The sequence below is a fragment of the Salvelinus alpinus genome, chromosome 6 (assembly GCF_045679555.1).
Source record: "Salvelinus alpinus chromosome 6, SLU_Salpinus.1, whole genome shotgun sequence".
Classification (NCBI taxonomy): domain Eukaryota; kingdom Metazoa; phylum Chordata; class Actinopteri; order Salmoniformes; family Salmonidae; genus Salvelinus; species Salvelinus alpinus.
The window spans coordinates 62,410,220-62,434,092 of NC_092091.1; the positions used below are offsets into that span (position 1 = coordinate 62,410,220).

General features: G+C 42.6%; 3 protein-coding genes and 1 long non-coding RNA gene across 10 annotated transcripts in view; 1 reads left to right on the plus strand and 3 right to left on the minus strand.

Annotated features, from left to right (window-relative positions):
• LOC139577670 (uncharacterized) overlaps positions 1–870 on the minus strand; it is a 50,285-nt gene extending 49,415 nt beyond the window's left edge. For all 3 annotated transcript variants that reach the window (XR_011675357.1, XR_011675356.1, XM_071404830.1), the window contains exon 1: positions 585–870. Coding sequence is in view for 1 of the 3 variants with exons in the window: in XM_071404830.1 (XP_071260931.1) it covers positions 585–870 (286 nt within the window). In the remaining 2 variants the exon portion in view is untranslated. The remainder of the gene's footprint in view (positions 1–584) is intronic.
• On the plus strand, positions 826–6,972 carry LOC139577695 (uncharacterized). The gene is made up of 2 exons (XR_011675359.1): positions 826–958; positions 5,984–6,972. It is a non-coding gene; the product is annotated as an uncharacterized lncRNA (long non-coding RNA).
• On the minus strand, positions 6,899–9,024 carry LOC139577690 (uncharacterized). Of its 3 annotated transcripts, none has more exons than XM_071404867.1 (3): positions 8,896–9,024; positions 8,201–8,312; positions 6,899–8,072 (listed from the first exon to the last, which is right to left on the minus strand). In XM_071404867.1, exons 2-3 carry the CDS (start codon positions 8,301–8,303, stop codon positions 7,051–7,053), a joined length of 1,125 nt encoding a protein of 374 aa, XP_071260968.1. In that variant the 5' UTR covers positions 8,304–8,312; positions 8,896–9,024; the 3' UTR covers positions 6,899–7,050. The 3 variants fall into 3 exon arrangements, with proteins under 3 accessions (XP_071260968.1, XP_071260969.1, XP_071260967.1); XM_071404868.1 differs by lacking the exon at positions 8,896–9,024 and adding an exon at positions 8,709–8,834; XM_071404866.1 differs by lacking the exon at positions 8,896–9,024 and having other exon boundaries at positions 8,201–8,381.
• On the minus strand, positions 8,926–23,286 carry LOC139577681 (uncharacterized). Of its 3 annotated transcripts, XM_071404851.1 has the most exons (4): positions 22,773–23,286; positions 17,010–17,140; positions 16,647–16,811; positions 8,926–9,043 (listed from the first exon to the last, which is right to left on the minus strand). In XM_071404851.1, the coding sequence occupies exons 1-4, from the start codon at positions 23,047–23,049 to the stop codon at positions 8,948–8,950; spliced, it is 669 nt and encodes a 222-aa protein (XP_071260952.1). In that variant the 5' UTR covers positions 23,050–23,286; the 3' UTR covers positions 8,926–8,947. The 3 variants fall into 3 exon arrangements, with proteins under 3 accessions (XP_071260952.1, XP_071260950.1, XP_071260951.1); XM_071404849.1 differs by lacking the exon at positions 8,926–9,043 and having other exon boundaries at positions 14,203–16,811; XM_071404850.1 differs by lacking the exons at positions 8,926–9,043; positions 22,773–23,286 and adding an exon at positions 22,658–22,766 and having other exon boundaries at positions 14,203–16,811.
• Between the last annotated feature and the right edge of the window lie 587 nt (positions 23,287–23,873).

Genomic DNA, 23,873 nt, shown 5'->3' on the forward strand with positions numbered 1-23,873 from the left:
GCTGTTTAATCCAGACACTCTCTAAACGCAAATGCGCCTCACTTGCTATAGTTTTGGAAACCTTTAACGTAACCTTCATATAAGCGAGAAATAATATTTCAAATAAAAAATATACACTTACTGTGCAGTTTAGCAAGTTGCACCTTGCTGTTTTCAAACACTGCCTCGGCTACGACACATCCTCTCACCTTGCGCTAGCATTTCCATTGGACCATTCCATTCCACATTTCCTGTGTTTCTCAAAATACATCCGGGTGCAACTGTGCAAGTGTACATTCTATATTTGAAAAATAATGTATTGCTTATATGAAATATTTCGTTTTACTGCTCTAATTACGTTGGTAACCAGTTTATAATAGCAATAAGGCTCCTCGGGAGTTTGTGATATATATGGCCAATATACCACGGCTAAGGGCTGTATCCTGGCACTCCGTTGTATATTGGCCATATATCACACCTCTTCGGGCCTTATTGCTTAAATAACCTTTATCGTCTATTTGAATGGGCTAACTAAGACCCAATTCTAGGGTAACACATCTGAACATGCGTGCAGAGGAAGGGGGCGACAGGCATTGCAAATATACCTCTTGCCATTCCTCTGTATCGGTCGAGGATCTTGACACTACTGGGACTGGCGAGGACGCGCTCTCGAATTGTCCTCTCTGCGCGCTCCCGTGCCACCTTTAGTTCAAGTAGCTGTAGTTTCCTCCGCAATGCCCTGTTATCATTCTGGCTTTGAGTTATTTCCAAACGAAACACTGCATATTCGTCGTCTACGAGTTTACAGATCTCTGCAACGGCTGCATTCGCTAGCACCTCCATAATGGAGGCTATTTGAGTGTGAAAAACCACACCGTCACAGTTTGCCATTGTTAACGTCAGCAACTAGCAAACTAGCGTTACGAAGATAACATATGAACAAAGTCCTGTCTCCAACGCGAATTACACACTACCTGTGGTAAGTTTGATGCTGTGCAGTTACATTTGTCATATTTTGAGTTCAGCGTGTTAATAAACGTCGAAATAAAAACGCCAACAGGGAAATTGTTCTTGGTCACTGTTCACTTCCGTTTACACTTGAAATTAAATTCTTATTGGTTGGTGTCATGGCTCAAAGGGTGTGGTTAAATGAAAAGGGTGCGCGCACCGTTCTTTGAAACACGGTACTGCTTTATATACTGAACAAAAATATAAACGCAACATGAAACAATTTCAAAGATTTTAATGATACAGTTCATATAAGGACATCAGTCAATTGAAATTAATTCATTAGGCCCTAATCTATGGATTTCACATGACTCGGAATACAGATCTGTTGGTCACATTAAAAATAGGTAGGGGCGTGGATCAGAAAACCAGTCGGTATCTGGTGTGACTACCATTTGCCTACTGCAGCACGACATCTCCTTTGCATAGAGTTGATCAGAATGTTGATTGGGGCCTATGGAATGTTGTCCCACTCTTCAATGGCTGTGCGAAGTTTCTGGATATTGGCGGGAACTGGAACACGCTGTCATACATGTCGATCCAGAGCATGCTCAATGGGTGACATGTCTGGTGAATATGCAGGCGATGGAAGAACTGGGACATTTTCAGCTTCCAGGAATTGTGTACAGATCCTACGGTATCTCTGTGCATTCAAATCACAATAAAATGCAATTGTGTTCCTTGTCCATAGGTATGCCTGCCCATACCATAACCCCAACTGCCACCATGGGGCACTCTGTTCACAACGTTGACATCAGCAAACCGCCCACACAACTCCCTTAACTGGAGGCATATGTGGCATTGTGTTGTGTGACAAAACTGCACATTTTAGAGTGCCATTTTAAATGGTCTGTGGAGACAATAAAATGGCACTCTAAAATGTGCAGTTTTGTCACACAACACAATGCCACAGATGCCCCAAATTGAGGGAGCGTGCAATAGGCATGCTGACTGTAGGAATGTCTGCCAGGGAATTGAATGTTAATTTCTCTACCATAAGCTGCCTCCAACGTTGTTTTAGAGAATTTGGCTGTACATCCAACCGGCAACTCATGTATGGCCACTCATCACATATGTGATGATCATGCTGTTTAATCAGCTTCTTGATATGCCACACTGGACAGGTGGGTGGATTATCTTGGCTAAGTAGACATGCTCACTAACAGGGATGTAAACAAATTTGTGCAAAACATTTAAAAGAAATAAGCTTTTTGTGCGTATTGAACATTTCTGGGATATTTTTCAACTCATGAAACATGGGACCAACACTTTACATGTTGCGTTTATATTTTTGTTCAGTGCAAATGCATATTCCCATTAAACTGATTGAGATTAATTAAATTATTGTCATGGAGATGCTGTTTGGACGTTTGGTATAACGTGACCAATTATCATACATGGTTGACAGTGAAGGCCTATTTTGAAATGATATAGCCTATTCCTAACTTGGTTTTTAAGGGGATTTAAAATATAAACAATAGATTGAATTTACGAACACAATCTGGAATGCCAAATTCAGAGTGTTTTTACACAAAATCTCCTATGATTGCTATCTTTCAAGCTGAGAGCATAATTGTTTAGAAAGAACAGTGTGTTAGCAAGAATAGAGTATAACATATTAGAATGAATTTATTCCATCTACATCACCTCAATAAAGTAAATATTCAACTGTCCTTGTTCTAGCCTAGATTTACTGTCTCTCTAAAAAGTAATTTACACAATCCTGTTTCAAATGACAAGTTAATAAAGGGTTAATGTGGGGTATGTGGTTAATTACCTTATTACCTTAAGAAACTTCAAATGATAACTATAATATGTCAGCTAATGAATAGTGCCCAGACATCCCCTGCGTACATCTCAAGCCACACTGCTATCATTTCTCACCGCTGTGGACGCTACTATGTCTGGTAAGGTTAGTCAGGAAGGAGAAGCTCTTGTAACATAGTTGGCACGAGAAGGGCCTCTCCTTGGGGTGAACGGTTGGGTGCTCTTTCAAATAGTTTGCTCTAGTGAAGCAGCTTGTCTCCGTCCTAATGCTCGGCCTCACACGTTGTGATCCAGTGATTACGTGAGGAGGTAGAAGCAGGAGCCACCACCCTCAGGTGTAGTATTTGAGCTCCTTCCTTGACCTCTAGCCATTGTTTGGGTGTTGTTGGGATTGTGTGCTGTGTTATAGGCTAGGTACATCTTGTGGTGGACACCCATCCTGACCCTGTCTGTATTGGTGGGGTAACTTTGAGGTAGCTGAGAAAGGCTAGACCCAGGTCCAGGCTTTCTATGAACCCAGTCATCAGGCATTAGACAAGACCCTGAAGGAGAAGACAGACTACCTGAAAGACTACCACCAGGGGGGTTTCCCACCACACTCTGAAGGCTGAAGCCCAGGGTGACCTGCTCTGTTCATCATGGATACTGTGGTGTTTGTATCATAGGAACAAGAGGGTCTATCTCTATCAGCCCCATGCCCTGCTTCATCCCTGCACTGAGACTGTGAAGAGAAGGGTCTGGGCTGCAGACTGGATCCCTGATTGGAGTTTCTGTCTCTCTGATGACCACCAGGACTGAGGTTGTTCAGTCCACCTGTGCACTGGTTGTGTTCTGTGTGGTGGTGGAGTCTCTGTCCCTCGTGGTTCGGTCCTGGTTCCGACTCGGGAAGGAAGAGTGACGGCTCCTGATCTGGGGCAAGGGTTTGCGATCAGCCACCTCAGAGGTCCAGTCTCTCCCGCCAGCAACACCGGATATCAGCAGGTCCTCATGGACTGCACACTGTAAACACACATTGAACAGAAAAGCATAAAGGTTTATATAAGAAACTCAGCTGTACAAACAGAAACATGACATTATAAAATGTTAACCACAGTCAAGCCCATCGCTAACACTGTGATTCAAGTACCTAACAATATGGAGCCATTGTAGTTTATTATAAAAAATGTCCTTATGTGTTGATTCATGAATGAAGTATAATGTTTTGGTTTGCATGAGATAAGGGAAACTCAGTCCCTCAGATTTTTATTTTTATTTATTTTATTTTATTTATTAACAGCACAGAAACAATTTTGTATTTAATTTCAACAAAATGGTCATACTCTAACATAAGGGACTTGAAGTGCGGTACTTTATTTCACAAAATGATATGTGACAAGAAGTATACATTTTCTCACTACGGTAACACTATCTTTTGTAAATCTGGTACACTCACTTTGATAAAATGAATGTTAGAAATACACTGGAAAAGTTCAAAATTAAATTACACACAGCATCACTACTGCATGTCAAGTAAACATGAACTTCTTAGGGATATCCCTTTTATAAATGTTTTAATAACTGCCTGTAGCTCAGGCCCTGAAGAAACAAGGATATGCATATTCTTGGTACCATTTGAAAGGAAACACTTTGAAGTTTGTGGAAATGTGAATTGAATGTAGGAGAATATAACATAATAGATCTGGTAGAAGAAAATACAAATAAAAAAAACAAATGTTTTTTTTTTCTAACACCATCTTTGAAATGCTATCACTCTAGTTGTAATTCCGATGGTGTCCACAAGATGGCAGCAGTGTATGTGCAAACGGATAACTTGAAGTATGAGTTAACTACATGACATTTAGTGTGAAGTCACCCAGGTACATTTGGGCAAATCGTAAAGGAGACATTTGCATTCATATTACATTTTTTATGCAAGAATATCATCAAATCTGTATACTTGGACTTTGATTTAGCTTTTCCAACATTTGCAAAACAACCAGTTTTCATAACTTCATAACTCTGACTATTCTTATAATTTTTGTCCGAAAGGAAAAGGCATGCTGTCGCAAAAGGTTAGCACCTACATTTTGCGACATACAGGGTTTCCGGATACTCCCGTAAAGCCCAGCTCATTGGCTATTTAGCTAGCTTTGTTTGACCCCGATTAGTGCTTATTTGACAAAGATACAGTCAATCAAATGAAGACCGTCCGCGTCATTGGCGTGCCATGAAGGCGTCGCCCTCTGACCAAATTTGGTGTCCTATAGAATATACTATACCCCTAATGATATAGTGAAGTCTGGTTACGTTCTAGGATCTCTGAGGAATACATACGAACGTGATTTGACCGGTTGAAACAACATTTAGGGTTAGATTTTCACAGATTCCTTTCTTTGCAAATTGAACAAGTGGAAATACAAAATCGATCGTGCATGCTATATGGACCTTTTTAGGATATGAAAAAGGATTTTATCTAACAAAACGACACTTCATGTTATCTCTGGGATCCTTTGGATGATAAATCAGAGCAAGATTTCAGAATGTAAGTACACATTTTGCCTTCAGAGGTGAATTTATCAAACCTATCGCGGTGAAAAAAGTGTTTTGTTAGGAGCTCTCAAACAATAGCATGGCATTTTTTCACAGTAATAGCTACTGTAAATTGGACAGTGCAGTTATATGAACAAAGAATTTAGTTGTTTCTAAATCATCCCCACTACATTTGAGTCCTATACTGTAGTTACAGAATGACTTAATTGTTGTTAAACCCATCATGGTGGACATAAATATGTTGTGGGTAAATATGAGTCAGCTATGATAAGTCAAGTCATCATCAGACAAACCTGACTAAACTATTTTGAAGTGTACATGTAACCAAGTTAAGAACATACCGTAAGCTCACTCCACAGCTACCTTGAAATGTTGCAGATGAAGCCATTCAAGAGGTACCTGTTGTATGGTGAAGTAGATTTGCATGTTGTCAAGGAGGGCAGTCATGAGTGTTTCAGAGGATCACTGGTTCAAGCCCAGTATGGGGCAGTCAAACAGTGGAGGAGGCTAAGCTGTTAGCAGCATACTGACTCCCTTGACATAGAGTAGTTGTTTGTTAGTGTGGGTATGTGTAGGTATATTTAGTAAGTGTATATTGGTTATAAAGCGCTGTTGTGTGTATGCAGAATAGGGTGAAAGATGTGATGTACAATGTACAAAACATTATGAATATTGAGTTTGCACACCCTTTTGCCCTCAGGACAGCCTCAATTCATCGGGACATGGACTCTACAAGGCCTCAGAAGTGTCCCACAGGGATGTTGGCTCCAATGCTTCCAAACAGTTGTCAGGTTGGTTGGAAGGCACCTACTACTAGTGATGCTACGTCTGATACCAGAGCTCCGAGGCATGCGTTGAAATCTCTAAGTTTACTTCAAAGCAGTGTGCCGATGCTTGTATAATTTTTTCAGAAGCACATGATCAATGACTTCCGAAACTTTGTTTTGTCGATTAGCCACCTGATTGGTTTGGTATTGGCTTCTGTAGAAGACAAAAAGGCTATCCTATGCTACGGCGTGTGTGACTTCATCTATAATAATTTGGCTGTTCCAATTTCTTTTGATCAGCAGGTGCCACTAGTGTACACTGTGTTGATCAAAGCCTCAAGTAATGAACATAATTGGCTGGAAATACTCAGTGCTTCAAAAACCTGTTTCCCCATCACTATCTACTACCATACCCCATTCAAACACACTTAAATCTTTTGTCTTGCACATTCACCCTCTGAATGGCACACATACACAATCCATGTCCAAAGAATTTCAAGGCTTAAAAATTCTCTTTAATCTGTCTCTTCTCCATCTGTACAGATTGAAGTGGATTTAACAGGTGAAATCAATAAGGGATCATATCTTATGGTCAGTCTGTCATGGAAAGAGATGTTCCTAATGTTTTGTACACTGTCTATTAAGGGAGTCTCAATGAAAGTCAGACTGAAAAGTCCCATTTTGCATTATTAAACATAAGTTTTAAATACACCATATGAAAATCACACGTCTCAGCTAAACTCTGCATGAACTTGAGAAACTGCATTCACTTTCTCATTAAAAGTGTATTGGGTGGGGCGGATAGTTGAATGGATGTAATGAAAATAATACAGCCTTCACATCACAAACACAATATGTAACAGATGTTTTATGTCTGAATGCAATATTCAACAATGAAATCTGTTACTGTCGTTATTCCAAATGCATCTGTGGGTCTTTTCTGCTGACAATGAAAATGTATATTTGTCTTTATTGCACGGTTTGATCTAAACATCAGAAGCTATCCAGTGGAATGGTTTTTCTGCTGGTGTATCCTGAGATAGCTCCTTTCTGAGAACCTCTTCCTGCAGTGCGTTTTGGTAAGTGGCCTCTCTCCCGTGTGGACCTTCAGGTGCATCTTCAGCTGGTTCTGACGGGTGAACCTCTTCTCACACTGGGGGCAGCTGAAGGGTTTCTCCCCTGTGTGGACCCTCTGGTGCCTCTTCAGGTCACCAGCCTGGGCAAAGCGCATGTGACACTGGGTACAGCTGAAGGGTTTCAGCCCTGTGTGGACCATCTGGTGCCTCTTCAGGCTGGATGAGTGGGAGAAACTGGCCCGGCAAAGATGGCAGCTGAATGGTTTCTCCCCAGTGTGCATTCTCTGGTGGACCTCCACCTGTTTGGGGAAACTGAAGGCTTTCCCACAGAACGAACACGGGAAGCGTTTCTCTTTGCAATCAGATCTGCTGATAGCGTTACTACTACTGTCATTTGTCAATGGGCTTGTGTAGACATTTAGTGCACAAGCATTGTCTGAGGTCTGGTTTAACAGGAGGAGAGTGTGAGAAGGATGAAGGTCAGGGAGTGTCTGTGTTGTCGCAGGGTCCATGTTCCAGTTGATAGATCCTATAGAAGGCAGGCTGAAGGCAGCACCTGTTAGGGGGTTAACCTGACGCACCAGCAGTCTCTCTGAATCACAACTATAGGAGCAGGAAGGAGCATCGCTAGCCGAGTCTTTGTCTGTTCTCTCCAGCTGAATACAGACATCTCCCTGCAGACCAAATCTAAACTTCGCCCTGGTCTCAGCCAGTCTGTTGTCACGGAGACTAAATTCGGATGTTGTTTTGTGTTCCACTGTCTGTTTCTGGTTGTGGTTAACAGTGTTGTTCGCAAGCCCAGAGTTGAGGACGCTGTTCCATCCACTGACCTCCACTATGTTGTCTCTGGCCTGCTCAGTGATGTTGTCCCCTGGGATCTTGGCTGCACCAGTCTTGGAATCCAAGATGGCCGCCCAGTGTCCTTTGTTAGCCTCCAGCCAACCACCTGCGGGAAGAGGTTACACGTCAGAGAAATCTACATATGGAGTTTAATGGGAAAATAATAGCCAGGCGTATCACTATTCCCATTGAAGATCTATTACTGTATGTAGGCTATATGTATGTATCCCTTACGTTGCTCCCCCATCTTTAGTCCACTCAGCAGATCAATGCTCTCTGGTCTGTCCTCTATTGTCTCCTCTTTGACTAACAGCAGATCAGGCTTCCCTTTCTCCATGTCTACTGACTGTAAGAAATACAGAGTGAGAGGATGTTGAATCAAGACATCTGATATGAGCACCCACCTATGGAGCATCTTGTGATTCGGTAATGAGGGATTGCTATGAGTATTATGCAAACGTGTTAGTCGATTTAATTACTTGACACACTTTATTGGTTTGATCATTCAAAAGGCATGGTCCGACACTTAAAACAAAATGAATCAATACCTGGGCCTGTATCCACATAGTAAGAGTGCTGATCTAGGATCAGGTCCCCACCAGCCTACATAGTCTTTAAAAGGCAAAACTGATCAGCACTCCTACTCTAAGATACTTTGTGGATATAGGCTCTGACATTATTATTATTATTTTTTAACCTTTATTTAACTAGACAAGTCAGTTAAGAACAAATTCTTATTTACAATGACGGTCTACCCCTGCCAAACCCGGACGACGCTGGGCCAATTGTGCGCCACCTTATGGGACTCCCAATCACAGCCGGATGTGATGCAGCCTGGATTCAAACCCGGAACTGCAGTGAAGCCTCTTGTACTGAGATGCAGTCTTGGACCATCGCGCCACTCGGGAGACCTAATACCATGGGCTCACCTCAGTGAGACTGTGTGTGGTCCTGTGCTGCTCAGCTGGTTCCTCTGTAGGTTCAGGAGGAGGTGGTCTGGTTGTCCTCCATGACCATGATCCCCTCAGGGTTCCCCAGACCCTCCTCCTTCACCAGCAGCACCTCCAGACCCTCCTCCTGGAAGAGACAAGTGATACAGATTACACAGACATACACTCCCTCAGGTACATACACACAGATTAACACACTTTCAACATGAAGTGTTTACCCATCCCTACTACATGACTCCTGTACTGTAGTTACATAATGACTTCATTGTTGTTAAACCCATCATGGTGGACATAAATATGTTGTTGTGGGTAAATATGTCAGCTATGATAAGTCAAGTCATCATCCGACAAACCTGACTAAACTATTTTGACGTGTACAGTAGGTGTGTGGGTATATTTAGGAAGTGTATATTAGTTATAAAGCGCTGTTGGGTGTATGTAGAACAGGGTGAGATCAGATGCCATGTATACTAAAGAGAGTCTCAATGAAAGTCTTAGAATGAAACGTCCAATTGTTTTATTAAAACAAATACACCATATGAAAAAAATATATATCGTCATGAACCGCATTAATTCTCTCATTAAGTGTTTTGGGAAAATAATTAAGTAGTTGAACGGAAATAATGAAGTAGGCATTTGTGAACATGATATGTGACTTGCTTTATCATAATCAGTCCTATGACCCCAAAACACATTTGGAGTGTTATACAGTGCTGGAAAAGGGAGAATGTTAGCTTTCTAATGAGACCATCATGACCAACTCTACTCCAAATTGCAAGAAAATGACGTGCCATTACATGCAGAGAATCACCAAGTCATGTTGAGAGACACAGTCAAAGTTTGCTGTTACTTTTAAAAGACATTTATTAAAATAATGAATAACTATTTACTTAATACAAACAATACATGAAATCCATTGACATGAGTGCCCATGTTCTTTTTCTCTTATGCTCACACACACCATTTAAATTACATCTTGCTCCAACTATACAGATATAGTGTCTGTCTACATTGTTGTCGTCGTGCCCGTGTATGGATACACGTGCACATACAATTGTACACAAACTTTATATACAAAAGTATGTGAACACCCCTTCAAATGAATGGATTTGGCTATTTCAGCCACACCCGTTACTGACAGGTGTATAAAAGAGCACAGCCATGCAATCTCCATAGACAAACGTTGGCAGTAGAATGGCCTTACTGAAGAGCTCAGTGACTTTTAATACGGCACAGTCATAGGATGTCACACTTCCAACAAGTCAGTTCGTCAAATTTCTGCCCTGCTAGAGCTGCCTGGGTCAACTGTAAATGCTGTTATTGTGAAGTGGAAACGTAGAGGAGCAACAGCGGCTCACCCGCAAAGCGGTAGGCCACACAAGCTCAAAGAACGAGAAGCTCAAATCGTCTGTCCTTAGTTGCAGAACTCACTACTAAGTTCCAAATTGCCTCTGGAAAAAACATCAGCAGAATAACTGTTCGTTGGGAGCTTCATGAAATGGGTTTCCATGGCCGAGCAGCCGCACACAAACCTAAGATCACCATGCACAACACCAAACGTCGTCTGGAGTGGTGTAAAGCGCGGCGCCATTGGGCTCTGGAGCAGTGAAACACTTCACCATCTGGCAGTCCGACGGACGAATCTAGGTTTGGCGGACGCCAGGAGAATGCTACCTGCCCCAATACATAGTGCCAACTGTAAAGTTTGGTGGAGGAGGAATAATGGTCTGGGGCTGTATTTCATGGTTCGGGCTAGGCCCCTTAGTTCCAGTGAAGGGAAATCTTAACGCTGGAGCATACAATGACATTCTAGATGATTCTGTGCTTCCAACTTTGTGGCAACAGTTCGGGGAAGAACCTTTCCTGTTTCAGCATGACAATGCCCCCGTGCACAAAGCGAGGTTCATACAGAAATGTTTTTTTGAGATTGGTGTGGAAGAACTTGACTGGCTTGCACAGAGCCCTGACCTCAACCCCATTAAAACACCTTTGGGATGAATTAAAACGCCAACTGCGAGCCAGGCCTAATAGTTTAACATCGGTGCCTGACCTCACTAATGCTTGTGGCTGAATGGAAGCAAGTCCCCACAGCAATGTTCCAACATCTAGTGCAGTGGTCACCAACCTTTGAGTCAAGATCACTTTCGCAGTCAAAAAGCAAGCTGAGATCTACTGCTCAGATTTTTTTTTACATTAACCTCACACAAACTGTTGGCTATATGATTATAATAAATCATATAGCCAATAAAAATATTGGCTATATGATTGGCCTGCCAATATTGTTAATCAGACCATATTATATTTCAAAATAGATCAGTTGGTTTAGCACTTGTGAGGCACTGTGGAGCATGAACTGAAATAATTAGTTTTTTTATTTTACTGGACTGATGGTACCTGCATCTGATGGTCAACGAGGTCAAATCACGACGTCAGGGATCTTCAGGTCTAAAAGTCGGGAGCTCTAGAAAGATGCCCGAGTTTCCGACTTGGAATTCCGAGTTGAATGACTGTTCAACGATTTTTCCCAACCGCCTCTCACGGTCCCTGCTCTCTCCTTCCTTTCCTCCGGTGAGACTGATGACCAGAGAGAGGGGACACCGTCTTCCACCTGATGGCGAAACTGGAGTTGAACCGCATCTGCCTCATGCACAAATTCATGTTGTTCCTATGACCAGAGAAAGTGAAATATTCCTTAATACTAAAATCGACACGAGCTGCTAATAATAATAAAATGCAGGGCTATCGATACTTGGCTACACATTCATTGCAGCTGCAGCCCGAGCGGAAGTACGGAGAAGCACGTTTTGTAATAGTGTTGAATAAAAACAGTGCCAGTGCTGAATATAAACTTAAACTCACTCATAAAAACAGCAGCTCTTTGCTGTATTCGTTGACAGTCTCTCTGTGGTCATGGTTTTAAAAGTCATTCAATCTTACGCAGACTAGGAGCCTATTACACTTGGCTGTGGCCAGGGTCATGGAACCTCTGTAGCCACGGTGATTTGAGCTATCCGATTGAGCAGCGCAGTAGGTGCACCCGATTTAGTCACAGATTTGCTGGTCAGCCGGGTAGGCGGAGTTTGTCTCGTGGGAACACTTTGTTACCCGGTGCGCAGGACTTTTGAATCAAGTGCACCTACCGGCAACAGCTCAACACGATTTTTTTTAAAGGAGTGCAAGCCTTTATCGTTCGTTGGCTTTTCAACAAAAATATATGGTGATCGACTAGGAATGCCTTGAAGATCGACCGGTTGGCGACCACTGATGTAGTGGAAAGCCTTCCCAGAAGAGTGGATGTAGTTATAGCAGCAAAAGGGGAGGACCAAATCCATATTAATGCCCATGGTTTTGGAATGAGATGTTCGACAAGCAGGTGTCCACATACTTTTGTTCATGTAGTATACAAGCAACAGAATGAGCTAAAATTGGTCAAAGTAAGCTCTGGTCTCTAAGCAACTAAAATGAGAAATGTTAAAGAAAATCTGACAACATACACGCGTCACCAGAGAGTAAGGTCTGACAGTCTCTTTGGATCCGGTTCATGTGGGCTTTGGTTAGAGTCTTTGCCGCTGGCTTGAGCTGACAAACGTTTGGTACAAACATAAGTATCAAGATTTAGGAAAACACTCACCATGAACACACATTAACGTTTTTGTACTAGCAACACACACAGGACTTGGTCTCAAATGTGAGAAGCACCAGGATGTCTGCCCTCTTAAATCCAGGGTTCTGTCCTGGGAGCGGCATCACATGGACATCGGCGAAGTTGTTGACATAGTGGACGATTCACTGAGTGTCCTCGTAGGACAGCACCTGTTTTCTGGCGAGACGACCACCACACCTCTTCTTCCTTGGAGCCTCACCATGTTCCTTGTAGAACGTTATCACTGCAGTCAGCTTTTTGTAGAAATTCTGAAATCAGAAAATAAATTATTTTTAAACATGCCTTTATGTGCTGAAAGGCACAATGTATTCTCCGCTGTTTTATTTCTATTCATGATATAGCCTACCACAATTTTTTTCTTAAATACCTCATGGAACTTAATATTGTTGCAGCCCCAATAAGAACAGAAAACATTAGGTTGTATTACTCTAATGAAACTTACGTGTTGGAACTTGAAGTTTTCTCTGCTGATTTGCTGGCTATCAAAGAAATATGTCCTCTGGTGTTTCCTTTTGGTTAGTTCCTGTTCGAGGTGACCGTTTCCTTGCAGAGGTTCACGGAACCAAAGATCTCGCCAATGAGCACTAGAGGTTTTTCATCTGAAAAATAAGACAACAATATATAATTCTTTAACATTCAGTCATCGTCGTCATCTATTCTAGCCAATACATTTTAAAGTAATATAAACACGTTCAATAAAACACACAAACTACGCAACCTGCACAGCTTGAAATGCATGCGTGAATCACACACACACACTTTACTAGTAGTGTAAATGGGTCAGGTTTGATATAAAGAAATGTCATAACTTTATAGATGGCCATTTCATGCATTTATGTAACCTGTCTTTAGGACAAATAACAACACCACACACAGGTCCCATAAGTTACTGAAAATGTTTTATGGGTTACACATTCTCTCTCTCGTCTACACCACACACAGGTCCCATAAATTACTATCTAGACATCCCCCACTCCAGCTTTCCCTTCCAAGCCACACATTCACTCACACAGTTGGATTTTATACACCAACAGTTAGCTAGTCAGTCTACGTGTGCCTCGTCACACCCAGACACAGACAAATAGACAGACACAGAAAACACGCACACATTACACACTCACAATCATATAAACTTGACTAATAGTTGAATGGCAAGCACTTACCATTGTTGAGTTAGCCAATTCATCTGGTCACGTCTCTTGACCATCTCCTCGGGGGTAAAAATAAAACATCACGGCTTCCCTTTATTGAACTCGCAAGCCTTTTCAAACTCTTGCCCAGCACCATATTTCCCCTCAACCGACTGAAGCACCGTAATTGACGGATCCACCATTAATCAGTTGCCTCCTCAAGGTGCTCGACCTCGACTTCAGTGAGCTTGTCAGAGTCGCTTATGACGTTGCTCTGTGGCGCAGGGTCAAAAAGTAGTCGGCAATAAATTAATGCCACGGATCGTCTGAACCAGCTCCCAGCACATCGTTACTATTTTTTTTTAAATTAATCTAGCGATTTCTCTCTCCCGGGAATCCATCAACGCAGTAGAAAGCTACGCTAGCTAGCTAAGGTGTAGGCAGTAGTGACAGTGTAACTATGTATGATGGGTTTTGAAGTGCAAGAGAGTGTAGCCTGAGGTACACTTTATTTTCCCGAGGATGATACAATACATTAGCTTTGATTGGGAAAACAGGAAAATCATTCGATTGAATAGCCTATTGTAGTTGATTCAAAATATATAGCTAACTACCTTGTAATTCATTCATGATTTCGGAATAGAGGGTTTTGATAGTGCAGATAAGCTAGTGCCGCGAAAGCCTGGTGTGTTACAAGCTAGCATCCACCAAACGGGTGGGGAAGTGCTACATTTCATCCTACATTTATAAGATTAAAACTATATATATACTGAATTTGGCAATAATACATACAGATAATGAAAGCAAAGACATTGTTTTGTTAAAACCAGATGAAACCCCCAAATAGCAAAAAATCTACATTTTGACAAAAACGCAAATTAGTCATTGCGACTACCGACTGATTATGATAGAGCGCGCCACATATAGCCTACACCAGGGATGGGCAACTGACAGCACCCCTTTTGTCTGTGAATTAACCCCGTAGAGAAAAAAATTCTCTTCAACCCATGGCAAAATGTGTAGAACTGCAGGAAATTAACTCTAAACTTAAAAAAAACGTATCTTTGCTGTCAAGAAGAGGGCTGCTAAAATGCTTTACTTGCTAAATGTAGTTTAGGGCCCCCAAAAGACTAGAGCCAGCTCTGACTGAGTTCTGATATTTTGGGGCCCCCACCCCCATCAAAGTTGTCCATCCCTGGCCTGCACAGTACAAACACAATATATAACAAACTTTTTAGGCACAAACACGCCTTATATATATATATACAGTATATCACAAAAGTGAGTACACCCCTCACATTTTTGTAAATATTTGAGTATATCTTTTCATGTGACAACACTGAAGACATGACACTTTGCTACAATGTAAAGTAGTGAGTGTACAGCTTGTATAACAGTGTAAATTTGCTATCCCTGGGCCCAAACATCACAGTGTAAATTTGCTATCCCTGGGCCCAATTTGGACATTTTCACTTAGGGGTGTACTCACTTCTGTTGCCAGCGGTTTAGACATTAATGGCTGTGTTGAGTTATTTTGAGGGGACAGCAAATTTACACTGTTATACAAGCTGTACACTCACTACTTTACATTGTAGCAAAGTGTCATTTCTTCAGTGTTGTCACATGAAAAGATATACTCAAATATTTACAAAAATGGGAGGGGTGTACTCATGTCTGGATGCAGTATTCTACCCATAAATATTCAACACTGAAATCTGTTACTCTCATTATTCCAAATGCATCTGTGAGTCTTTTTCTGGTGACAACAATGACAATGAATCTTTATATTTAATACATCTAAACATCTGAAGCTATTGAATGGAATGTTTTTTCTGCTGGTGTATCCTGAGGTAGCTCCTCTCTGAGAATCTCTTCCCACAGTGCGTACAGGCAAATGGCCTCTCTCCCGTGTGGACCTTCATGTGCATCTTCAGCTGGTGCTGGCGGGTGAATTTCTTCTCACACTGGGGGCAACTGTAGGGTTTCTCACCCGTGTGGACCCTATGGTGCCTCTTCAGGTCACCAGCTTGGGCGAAGAGCATGTGACACTGGGTACAGCTGAAGGGTTTCACCCCTGTGTGAACGCTCTGGTGCCTCTTCAGAGTGCCAGCCTGGGCAAAGCGCATGTGACACTGGGTACAGCTGAAGGGTTTCACCCCTGTGTGGATCCTTTGGTGGACCTCCACATTCTGGAGGCAGCTGAAGCCTTTGTTACAGAACATGCAGAGGAACCGTTTCTCTTTACCATTGCCTGATGTGGCTCCCCCTCCCTGAGTCTGGGCTCTAGCCCTGTCGTTTGAGTTCAATACCTGATCGAAAAGGACACGGCTGTGTAAATCGGAAGGCCCCATCAATGTGGACACTGGGTCACAATCCCTGAACGTGTGTAAAGGGGAGTGGCTCGTGACATTTAGATTTGTCTCTAAGCTTTCCCTGTAATCTAAGACATCTCTGCTCTGTGAGTTTCCGTCTCCTAGGTGACTATTTCCATTCCATGTGGGAGGAACGTCGCCCTCCACTTTCACAGTCACTTCATCTACGACCAGACTCTCCCCTTTCTTATCTAGGCACCCTTCAGAGTATACACTACCACTACTGTACTGGTTCCAGTCCCCTCTAGACAGATCAGTTTGTGTCTCGAAACCCAAGGATATGTAGCCAGGGTCCATCTCTGTAGCGTAAGAACAAGATGAATCATCACCGCCAGTGTCTAAAGCGTTACCATCACCATCCCCACGGGAATTAACTGTTCTCTGGCTCTGGTGAAATACTGGTAAGTACTCTGAGCCGGGAGCAGGAAGACAGCCCAGTCTCCCCGGCCCCAGTCTCTTTGGGTCTGATCTGTGGTCAGATCCTGTTTGTAAGAGACTGTGTGTTACAGTTAAAGTCTTGGTGTTTGTCTCTGACTTGAGGATGGTGTTCGGCATTCCACTGACCTCCGTGATGCTGTGACGGGTCCTTGGCTGTGCTTGGGCGGTGGTGGGGTCCTCTCTGGCTACAGAGGGCGTGTCAGCCGTTCCAGTCTGGATGTCTCTGCTGTGCCGTGGGTCCTCTCCTTCAGACCTCTCTAGCTTGACAGCAGGACCTTCAGCCTCTGCAGACTGACACAAGAAGAGAGGAGGTTATTACCGGTACATTAGTTGAATTGGATAACAATGTGAAGTCTCACAAAGCTCACCTATGGCAGATAAATTAGGATATACTGTACATGTAAGCAAGTGAGGGGAGCGTTCTGAAATAAACGGGCCACATTTGATTTACAAGGTAACATATTTTTTATGCAACACTATTACACTAACCTCTATCATGATAACGTGCTGGGTTGAGGTTCCACTCCCCTCATCAACAGTGATTGGTTGGTCATCTCTCCATTCATTGTGTCCCGCTGGCTTCACAAAGGTCCTGTAGCCTCCAGTGAGATGTCCTTCACCTGACAGAGTGATTGGGGGGAAAGCGGTGGTTAGGTTAGCTACTGTCAATGCTCAACATCAGTGCTTGACTGGAGCTGAGAACCGGCACATCAAATGTTCTACTGCTTGAACTCCTGTTCCTCTTATAGAATATTAGCTCAAAAGTGTTGTGGAAATCCTGTACACACACACACACATATATATATATAAACAGTACCTGCACCCAAAATGAGTACTGGACCTATTTAAGTCAAGCACTGTCAACGGTATATTGTACACTATTGACACTGTCTACAATTAGCAAGGATGTAAGGTAACACTTCTCATAACTTCTTGATATACTATTTATTGATTTCTGTATTATGTTCCATGTATCATATTGTTTTCATTTAGTAAATAACAGAAAATGCAGTAAATCAAGAATCTGGTTAGAATATGATATTGTTTCTTTGTGCAAGAGAGTTAGTCTGCGTACCAGTTGTTTTAGCTAACATTACACTCCTTGTCACATCTATGGAGCACAAGGAGTGGAATTAAGTAGCTGAACAGAGACAGCAACCAGGCTGCAAGATAGCTAGCTAGCTAAGTGAATAATCTAATCAGGGGAGTTACTGCATACGCATACTGCTCCGTGGTTGCCATGGCGCTGTGAGGTATACTCAAAGTCGATATTCACGTAATAAGGAATTCCCCTCGACCATGCCCACAAATCTGAGAAAACAAGCATTCTTTCCCATTCACCTTTACTGTAAAAGAGACAACTTCGTAGTCGATTTTTTGTTATACAGAAATAACAAAACATGCCGAAAAGCTGCTGTATTGTTCAATGCACATGTAAACAGGTCAAAAATCCTGACCTACGGAAATGTGGAGACCCGGTGTTCAAGTAGGTTACACGTAGTAGCTATGTGTGTGGAAAACATTTCATCTCATGTAAGGCATTTAACTTGTTTAGTATAGTCCATTTGTAACTTCACTCACTACTTGTAGCTGTATAGTACTGTTAGGATTTGTGTTTATTGCACTATAACCCAATACTACATCACGTGATTGAATATTAGCAACTGATGGTCTGGGTGTGTGTGCTGGAAGTAACAGTTAGCCCCAGATAAGTGTGCTGGGAAGCTGTGGTTAGCCTTGAGCGAGAACAGTGTGCTTTCTATGCAGGTGCAAGTGGCTCAAACAATGTTACAGAGCTATCTGACCTCAGTCTCTAGGGTGTGGGAGCGTAATCTACACAGCAACAGCGCCGGACACCAAGGAGCGCCAAGAGGCTGGGACCAGTCTGAGCGCCGGCGATAGGCTGAGCAAAGTTTAAACCACGCTCAGCCTCTACTGTGATAGGCCAACAGACGGGTTGGAACTACGTTATCACCGTATAAGAACAGCTGTTTACTTACATCCTGCCAGTTCCCTGTTCTACCCTGCGAGGTGTTACAGTGAACCCGTATATACGAAAATTCCATTTACCATTTATCGCTTGAGTTTAATAAAAATATTTAAAGTATATTCAGTGACTCTGAATCACATTTTGTCCTGATACCAGATTGAATTGACGCAAATCCCTTATAGTACATTGTTTTGTGTTGTTGGTCTTGGCTAGCTTAATGTTCCGGTCGGTAACTAGCTAGCACTCACTCCACTCACGTGGCTGCAAGCGCCGCCATGAAAAGGGGCATGAGGGAATCCCTACAACATTACGTAGTGAGAACCCTCTGAAGCAGGCAATGCTGAAAATGATTTTTTTTAAATGCACTTTTCTTTAATGTAGTTTTGTAGTTTGCCCCTCCCCTCTACAGCCAAGCCCGCCCCTTTGGAGATCAAGCCCCTACCTGAGTGGGAGGAGTCATCGGCGCCCGTCCGCTCGCCTGTCACCAGGTCTTTTGCTCGGGAGTAAGTGTCTTACCCCTTGACCTTTCACCTCTTCAGCAGCTCAGGGTCAAAGTGGCCCTTAGGCACAGATCTAGGATTATTGCCAACTTGTAAGTCGCTCTGGATAAGAGCGTCTGCTAAATGACTTAAATGTAAATGTAATTTACTAAAACAGCAGACAAGAAAATTGTGTTTGAAAAAGGTCAGATTTTTGCTGTGAGTCAATGGGGTAACCTACAAGTGCCTTAAGCAAGCATTCACATCCCTTGACTTTTTTCACATTGTTACAACCTGTATTTAAAATTGATAAAATGTAGTTTTTTTGGTCACTAGCCTACACACAGTGTCCCATAATGTTAAATTGGAATTATGTTTTTAAATTCAAATTAAAAGCTGAAATGTCTTGAGTCAATGTATTCAACCCCTTTTATGGCAAGCCTAAATAAGTTCAGGAGTAAATATTTGCTTAACAAGTCACAATGAGTTGCAAGGACTCACTTTGTGTGCCATAATAGTATTTAACATGATATTTGAATGACTACCTCATCTTTGTACCCATAAAATTATCTGTAAGGTCCCTCAGTCGAACAGTGAATTTCAAACACAGATTCAACCACAAAGACCAGGGGTTTTCCATTGCCTCGCTAAGAGCACCTATTGGTAGATAGGTAAAACATTTAAAAAGCAGACATTGAATATCTCTTGCTCAGTTGTGCACCGGGGCCTCCCACTCCTCTTTCTATTCTGGTTACAGCCAGTTTGCGCTATTCTGTGAAGGGAATAGTACACAGCGTTTTACAAGATCTTCAGTTTCTTGGCAATTTCTCACATGGAATAGCCTTCATTTCTCAGAACAAGAATAGACTGACAAGTTTCAGAATAAAATTATTTGTTTCTGGACATTTTGAGCCTGTAATCGAACCCACAAATGCTGATGCTCCAGATCCTCAACTAGTCTAAAGAAGGCCAGTTGTATTGCTTCTTTAATCAGAACAACAGTTGTCAGCTGTGCTAACATAATAGCTAAAGGGTTTTCTACTGATCAATTAGCCTTTTGAAATGATAAACTTCGATTAGCTAACACAACGTGCCATTGGAACACAGGAGTGATGGTTGCTGATAATGGGCCTCTGTACGCCTATGTAGATATTCCATTTAAAAAATCTGCCGTTTCCAGCTACAATAGTCATTTACAACATTAACAATGTCTACACTGTATTTCTGATCAATTTGATGTTATTTTAATGGACAAAAAATGTGCTTTTCTTTCAAAAACAAGGACATTTCTAAGTGACCCCAAACTTTTGAACTGTAGTGTACCTAGAAAGACCAACAGCTGTAATCGCGACCAAAGGTGACTCAGAGGTGTGAATACTTATGTAAATTAGAAATGTCTATTTCATTATCAATAAATTAGCAAAACATTTCAAAGAACATGTTTTCACTTTATCATTACTGGGTATTGTGTGTAGATGGTTGAGAGTAATTAAAATCAATGTTGAATCCAGCCTGTAACACAACAAATTGTGGAATAAGTCAAAGGGTTTGAATACTTTTTGAAGGCACTGTAGGTAACCATTCCAACTGAGACCATCCTAGGCAGAGATCTCTCTAAATATAGTATTGTTTAAGTGTTTTTTTTTTTATTGCATTTCTTATCAACTTTTGGTTTTGATAATGTGTTGATAAATGAACTGAAATATCTGGTGGTAACCCACAGAATTGCAGAACTGATTATGGCAAGTCAGTTTATATTTGGCAAGTCAGTTTATATTTGTCTTGGCTTGCTAGCTCGTTGATATGATTTGAATGATGCAGCAACACCAGATCAACAGCATCGCTTTTTGGCCCCCTGCCCCAATTCCGTGTGAGGGGATGCAGAGGCTCCCTTTTGTAGAGGGTGTGGTGGTCTTACTGGCGCTTTTACAGTCACCGAACCATCACCCAGGTGGGTGCTACATTTCAGTGGTGGATGATCCAGCCTACCTACTAAGGAGGAGCTGTGACAATTGAAGACGAGGTGCCAGATGAAGAGCTCCGTGGCCTGTCTGTCAATGTCTACCTCGCTGCCCAGCCTGGCTGTACTACCTACAGTACAGTAAATCCGGAAAGTATTCAGACCCCTTGACTTTTTCCACATTTTGTTACTTTACAGACATTCTAGAATAGTATTTTCCTCATCAATCTACACACAATACCCCATAATGACAGAGCAAAAATAGGTTTAGGGAAATTTTAGCAAATATATTAAAAATAACTGAAATATTACAACATAAGTATTCAGACCCTTTACTCAGTACTTTGAAGCACCTTTGGCAGTGATTAGAGCCTTGAGTCTTCTTGGGTATGACACTACAACCTTGGCACACCTGTATTTGCGGAGTTTCTCCCATTCTTCTCCGCAGATCCTCAAGATCTGTCAGGTTGGATGGGGAGCATCCCTGCACAGCTATTTTCAGGTCTCTCCAGAGTTGTTCGATCGGGTTTAAGTCCGGGCTCTGGCTGGGCCACTCAAGGACATTCAGACTTGTCCCGAAGCAACTCCTGCGTTGTCTTGGCTGAGTGTTTAGGGTCGTTGTCCTGTTGGAAGGTGAACCTTCGCCCCCAGTCTGAGGTCCTGAACGCTTTGGAGCAGGTTTTCATCAAGGATCTCTCTGTACTTTACTCCGTCCATCTTTCCCTCGATCCTGACGAGTCTCCCAGTGCCTGCCGCTGAAAAACATCCCCACTGCATGATGCTGCCACCACCATGCTTCACCGTAGGGAGGGTGCCAGGTTTCCTCCAGAAGTGACGCTTGGCATTCAGGCCAAAGAGTTCAATCTTGGTTTCATCAGACCAGAGAATCTTGTTTCTCATGATCTGAGAGACTTTAGGTGCCTTTTAGAAAACGCCAAGCAGGCTGTCATGTGCCTTTTACTGAGTGGCTTCCATTTGGCCACTCAGTAACCATAAAGGCCTGATTGGTGGAGTGCTGCAGAGATGGTTGTCCTTCTGGGAGGTTCTCCCATCTCCACAGAGGAACTGTGGAGCTTTGTCAGAGTGACTATTGGGTTCTTGTTCACCTCCCTGACCAAGGCCTTTCTCCCCCGATTGCTCAGTTTGGCCGGGTGGTGAGCTCTAGGAAGAGTCTTGGTGGTTCCAAACTTCTTCCATTTAAGAATGATGGAGGCCACTGTGTTCCTGGGACCTTCAACGCTGCATAATTCTTTTGGGCACCCTTCCTCAGATCTGTGTCTTGACACAATCCTGTCTTGGGGCTCTACGGACAATTCCTTCAACCTCATGGCTTGGTTTTTGCTCTGACATGCACTGTCAAATGTGGTACCTTATATACAAGTGTGTGCCTTTCCAAATCCATTGAATTTACCACAGGTAGACTCCAATCAAATTGTAGAAACATCTCAAGGATGACCATTGGAAACAGGGAACACCTGAGCTCAATGTCGAGTCTCATAGCAAAGGGTCTGAATACTTATGTAAATAAGGTATCTGTTTCATTTTTACACATTAGCAAAAAATATGAAAAAACAGTTTTCACTACTCAAAGCTGTGGAAGACCATCGCCCAAGAACTGCCAGATCCCTACATTTGTTTTGTTCAATTGTTTTTTGTTTTTAAAGCGACTGTGCGATTCTACTTGTAATTAAAAGCGCTATATACAGACCTAATTCTGGGTAACACATCTGAACATATGTGCATTGGTGAAAGGGTTGACAGGCACTGACGTTACGCTATGAACGGCTAAAGGCCGTGCATCCTCGTCCTTCGTCTAAATGTACCTCTTGCCATTCCTTTGTATCGGTCGAGGATCTTGACACTACTGGGGCGACTGGCGAGGACGCGCTCTCGCGCTGTCCTTTCTGCGCGCTCCCGTACCACCTTCGATTCCAGTAGTTTTCTCCGCAATGCCCTGTTTTCTTTCTGGCTTTGAGTTATTTCCAAACGAAACACTGCATAGTCGTCGTCTACGAGTTTACAGATCTCTGACACGGCTGCATTCGCTAGAACCTCCATGATGGAGGCTATTTGAGTGCGAAAAATCATACAGTTAGCCATTGTTGGCTAACTTTAGCAGCTAGCTAGTTAGCTATCAAACAAATCCTGTCTCCAACTCGAACTAAACACAACATGGGATGGTGATGTGCAGTTAAATTAATCATATTTTGAGTTCCAGGACGTTAAAACGTCTAAATAAAAACGCTAACGTGGAAGTTGTTCTTCGTCATGATTCTCTTCCGTTTACTTCTTGTCCGTTTCCTTCAGACTACACGCTGTACTGCGTATTATTGCCATTCTCTGGCTGGAGTGTGAAACACACAGTTAAATATCTAATAGCCTCACACCCATTGGTGCAGGCCCGGTGGACTAGATAATCCAATATATACAAAAGTATGTGGACACGCCTTCAAATGAGTGGATTCTGCTATTTCAGCCACACCCATTGCTGACAGGTGTATAAAATCGAGCACAATGCCATGCAATCTCCATAGACAAACATTGGCAGTAGAATGCCCTTACTGAAGAGCTCAGTAACTTTCAATGTGGCACCATCCTGGGATTCTACCTTTCCAACAAGTCAGTTCATCAAATTTCTGCCCTACTAGAGCTGCCCAAGTCAACTGTAAGTGCTTTTATTGTGAAATGGAAACATCTAGGAGCAACAGCGGCTCAGCCGCGAAGTAGTAGGCCACACAAGCTCACAGAACGGGACCGCCGAGTGCTGAAGCGCGTAGCTGGAGTGCTGAAGCGCGTAGCTGGAGTGATGAATCACGCTTCACCATCTTGCAGTCTGATGGACAAATCTGGGTTTGGTGGATGCCAGGAGAACGCTACCTGCCCCAATGCGTAGTGCCAACTGTAAAGTTTGGTGGAAGAGGAAT

Excerpts from the sequence above, each read along its gene's own strand:
- LOC139577690 (XM_071404866.1), bottom strand. The coding sequence starts at position 8,381 with ATGCTCCATAGGTGGGTGCTCATATCAGATGTCTTGATTCAACATCCT. Across the intron at positions 8,073-8,200 it reads ACTAAAGATGGGGGAGCAAC|GTGGTTGGCTGGAGGCTAAC; the intron begins GTAAGGGATACA and ends CTCTTCCCGCAG.
- LOC139577681 (XM_071404849.1), bottom strand. The coding sequence starts at position 23,049 with ATGGCTAACTGTATGATTTTTCGCACTCAAATAGCCTCCATCATGGAG. Across the intron at positions 17,141-22,772 it reads ATACAAAGGAATGGCAAGAG|GTGAAGGACATCTCACTGGA; the intron begins GTACATTTAGAC and ends TCACTCTGTCAG. Across the intron at positions 16,812-17,009 it reads AGCACGTTATCATGATAGAG|TCTGCAGAGGCTGAAGGTCC; the intron begins GTTAGTGTAATA and ends TTCTTGTGTCAG.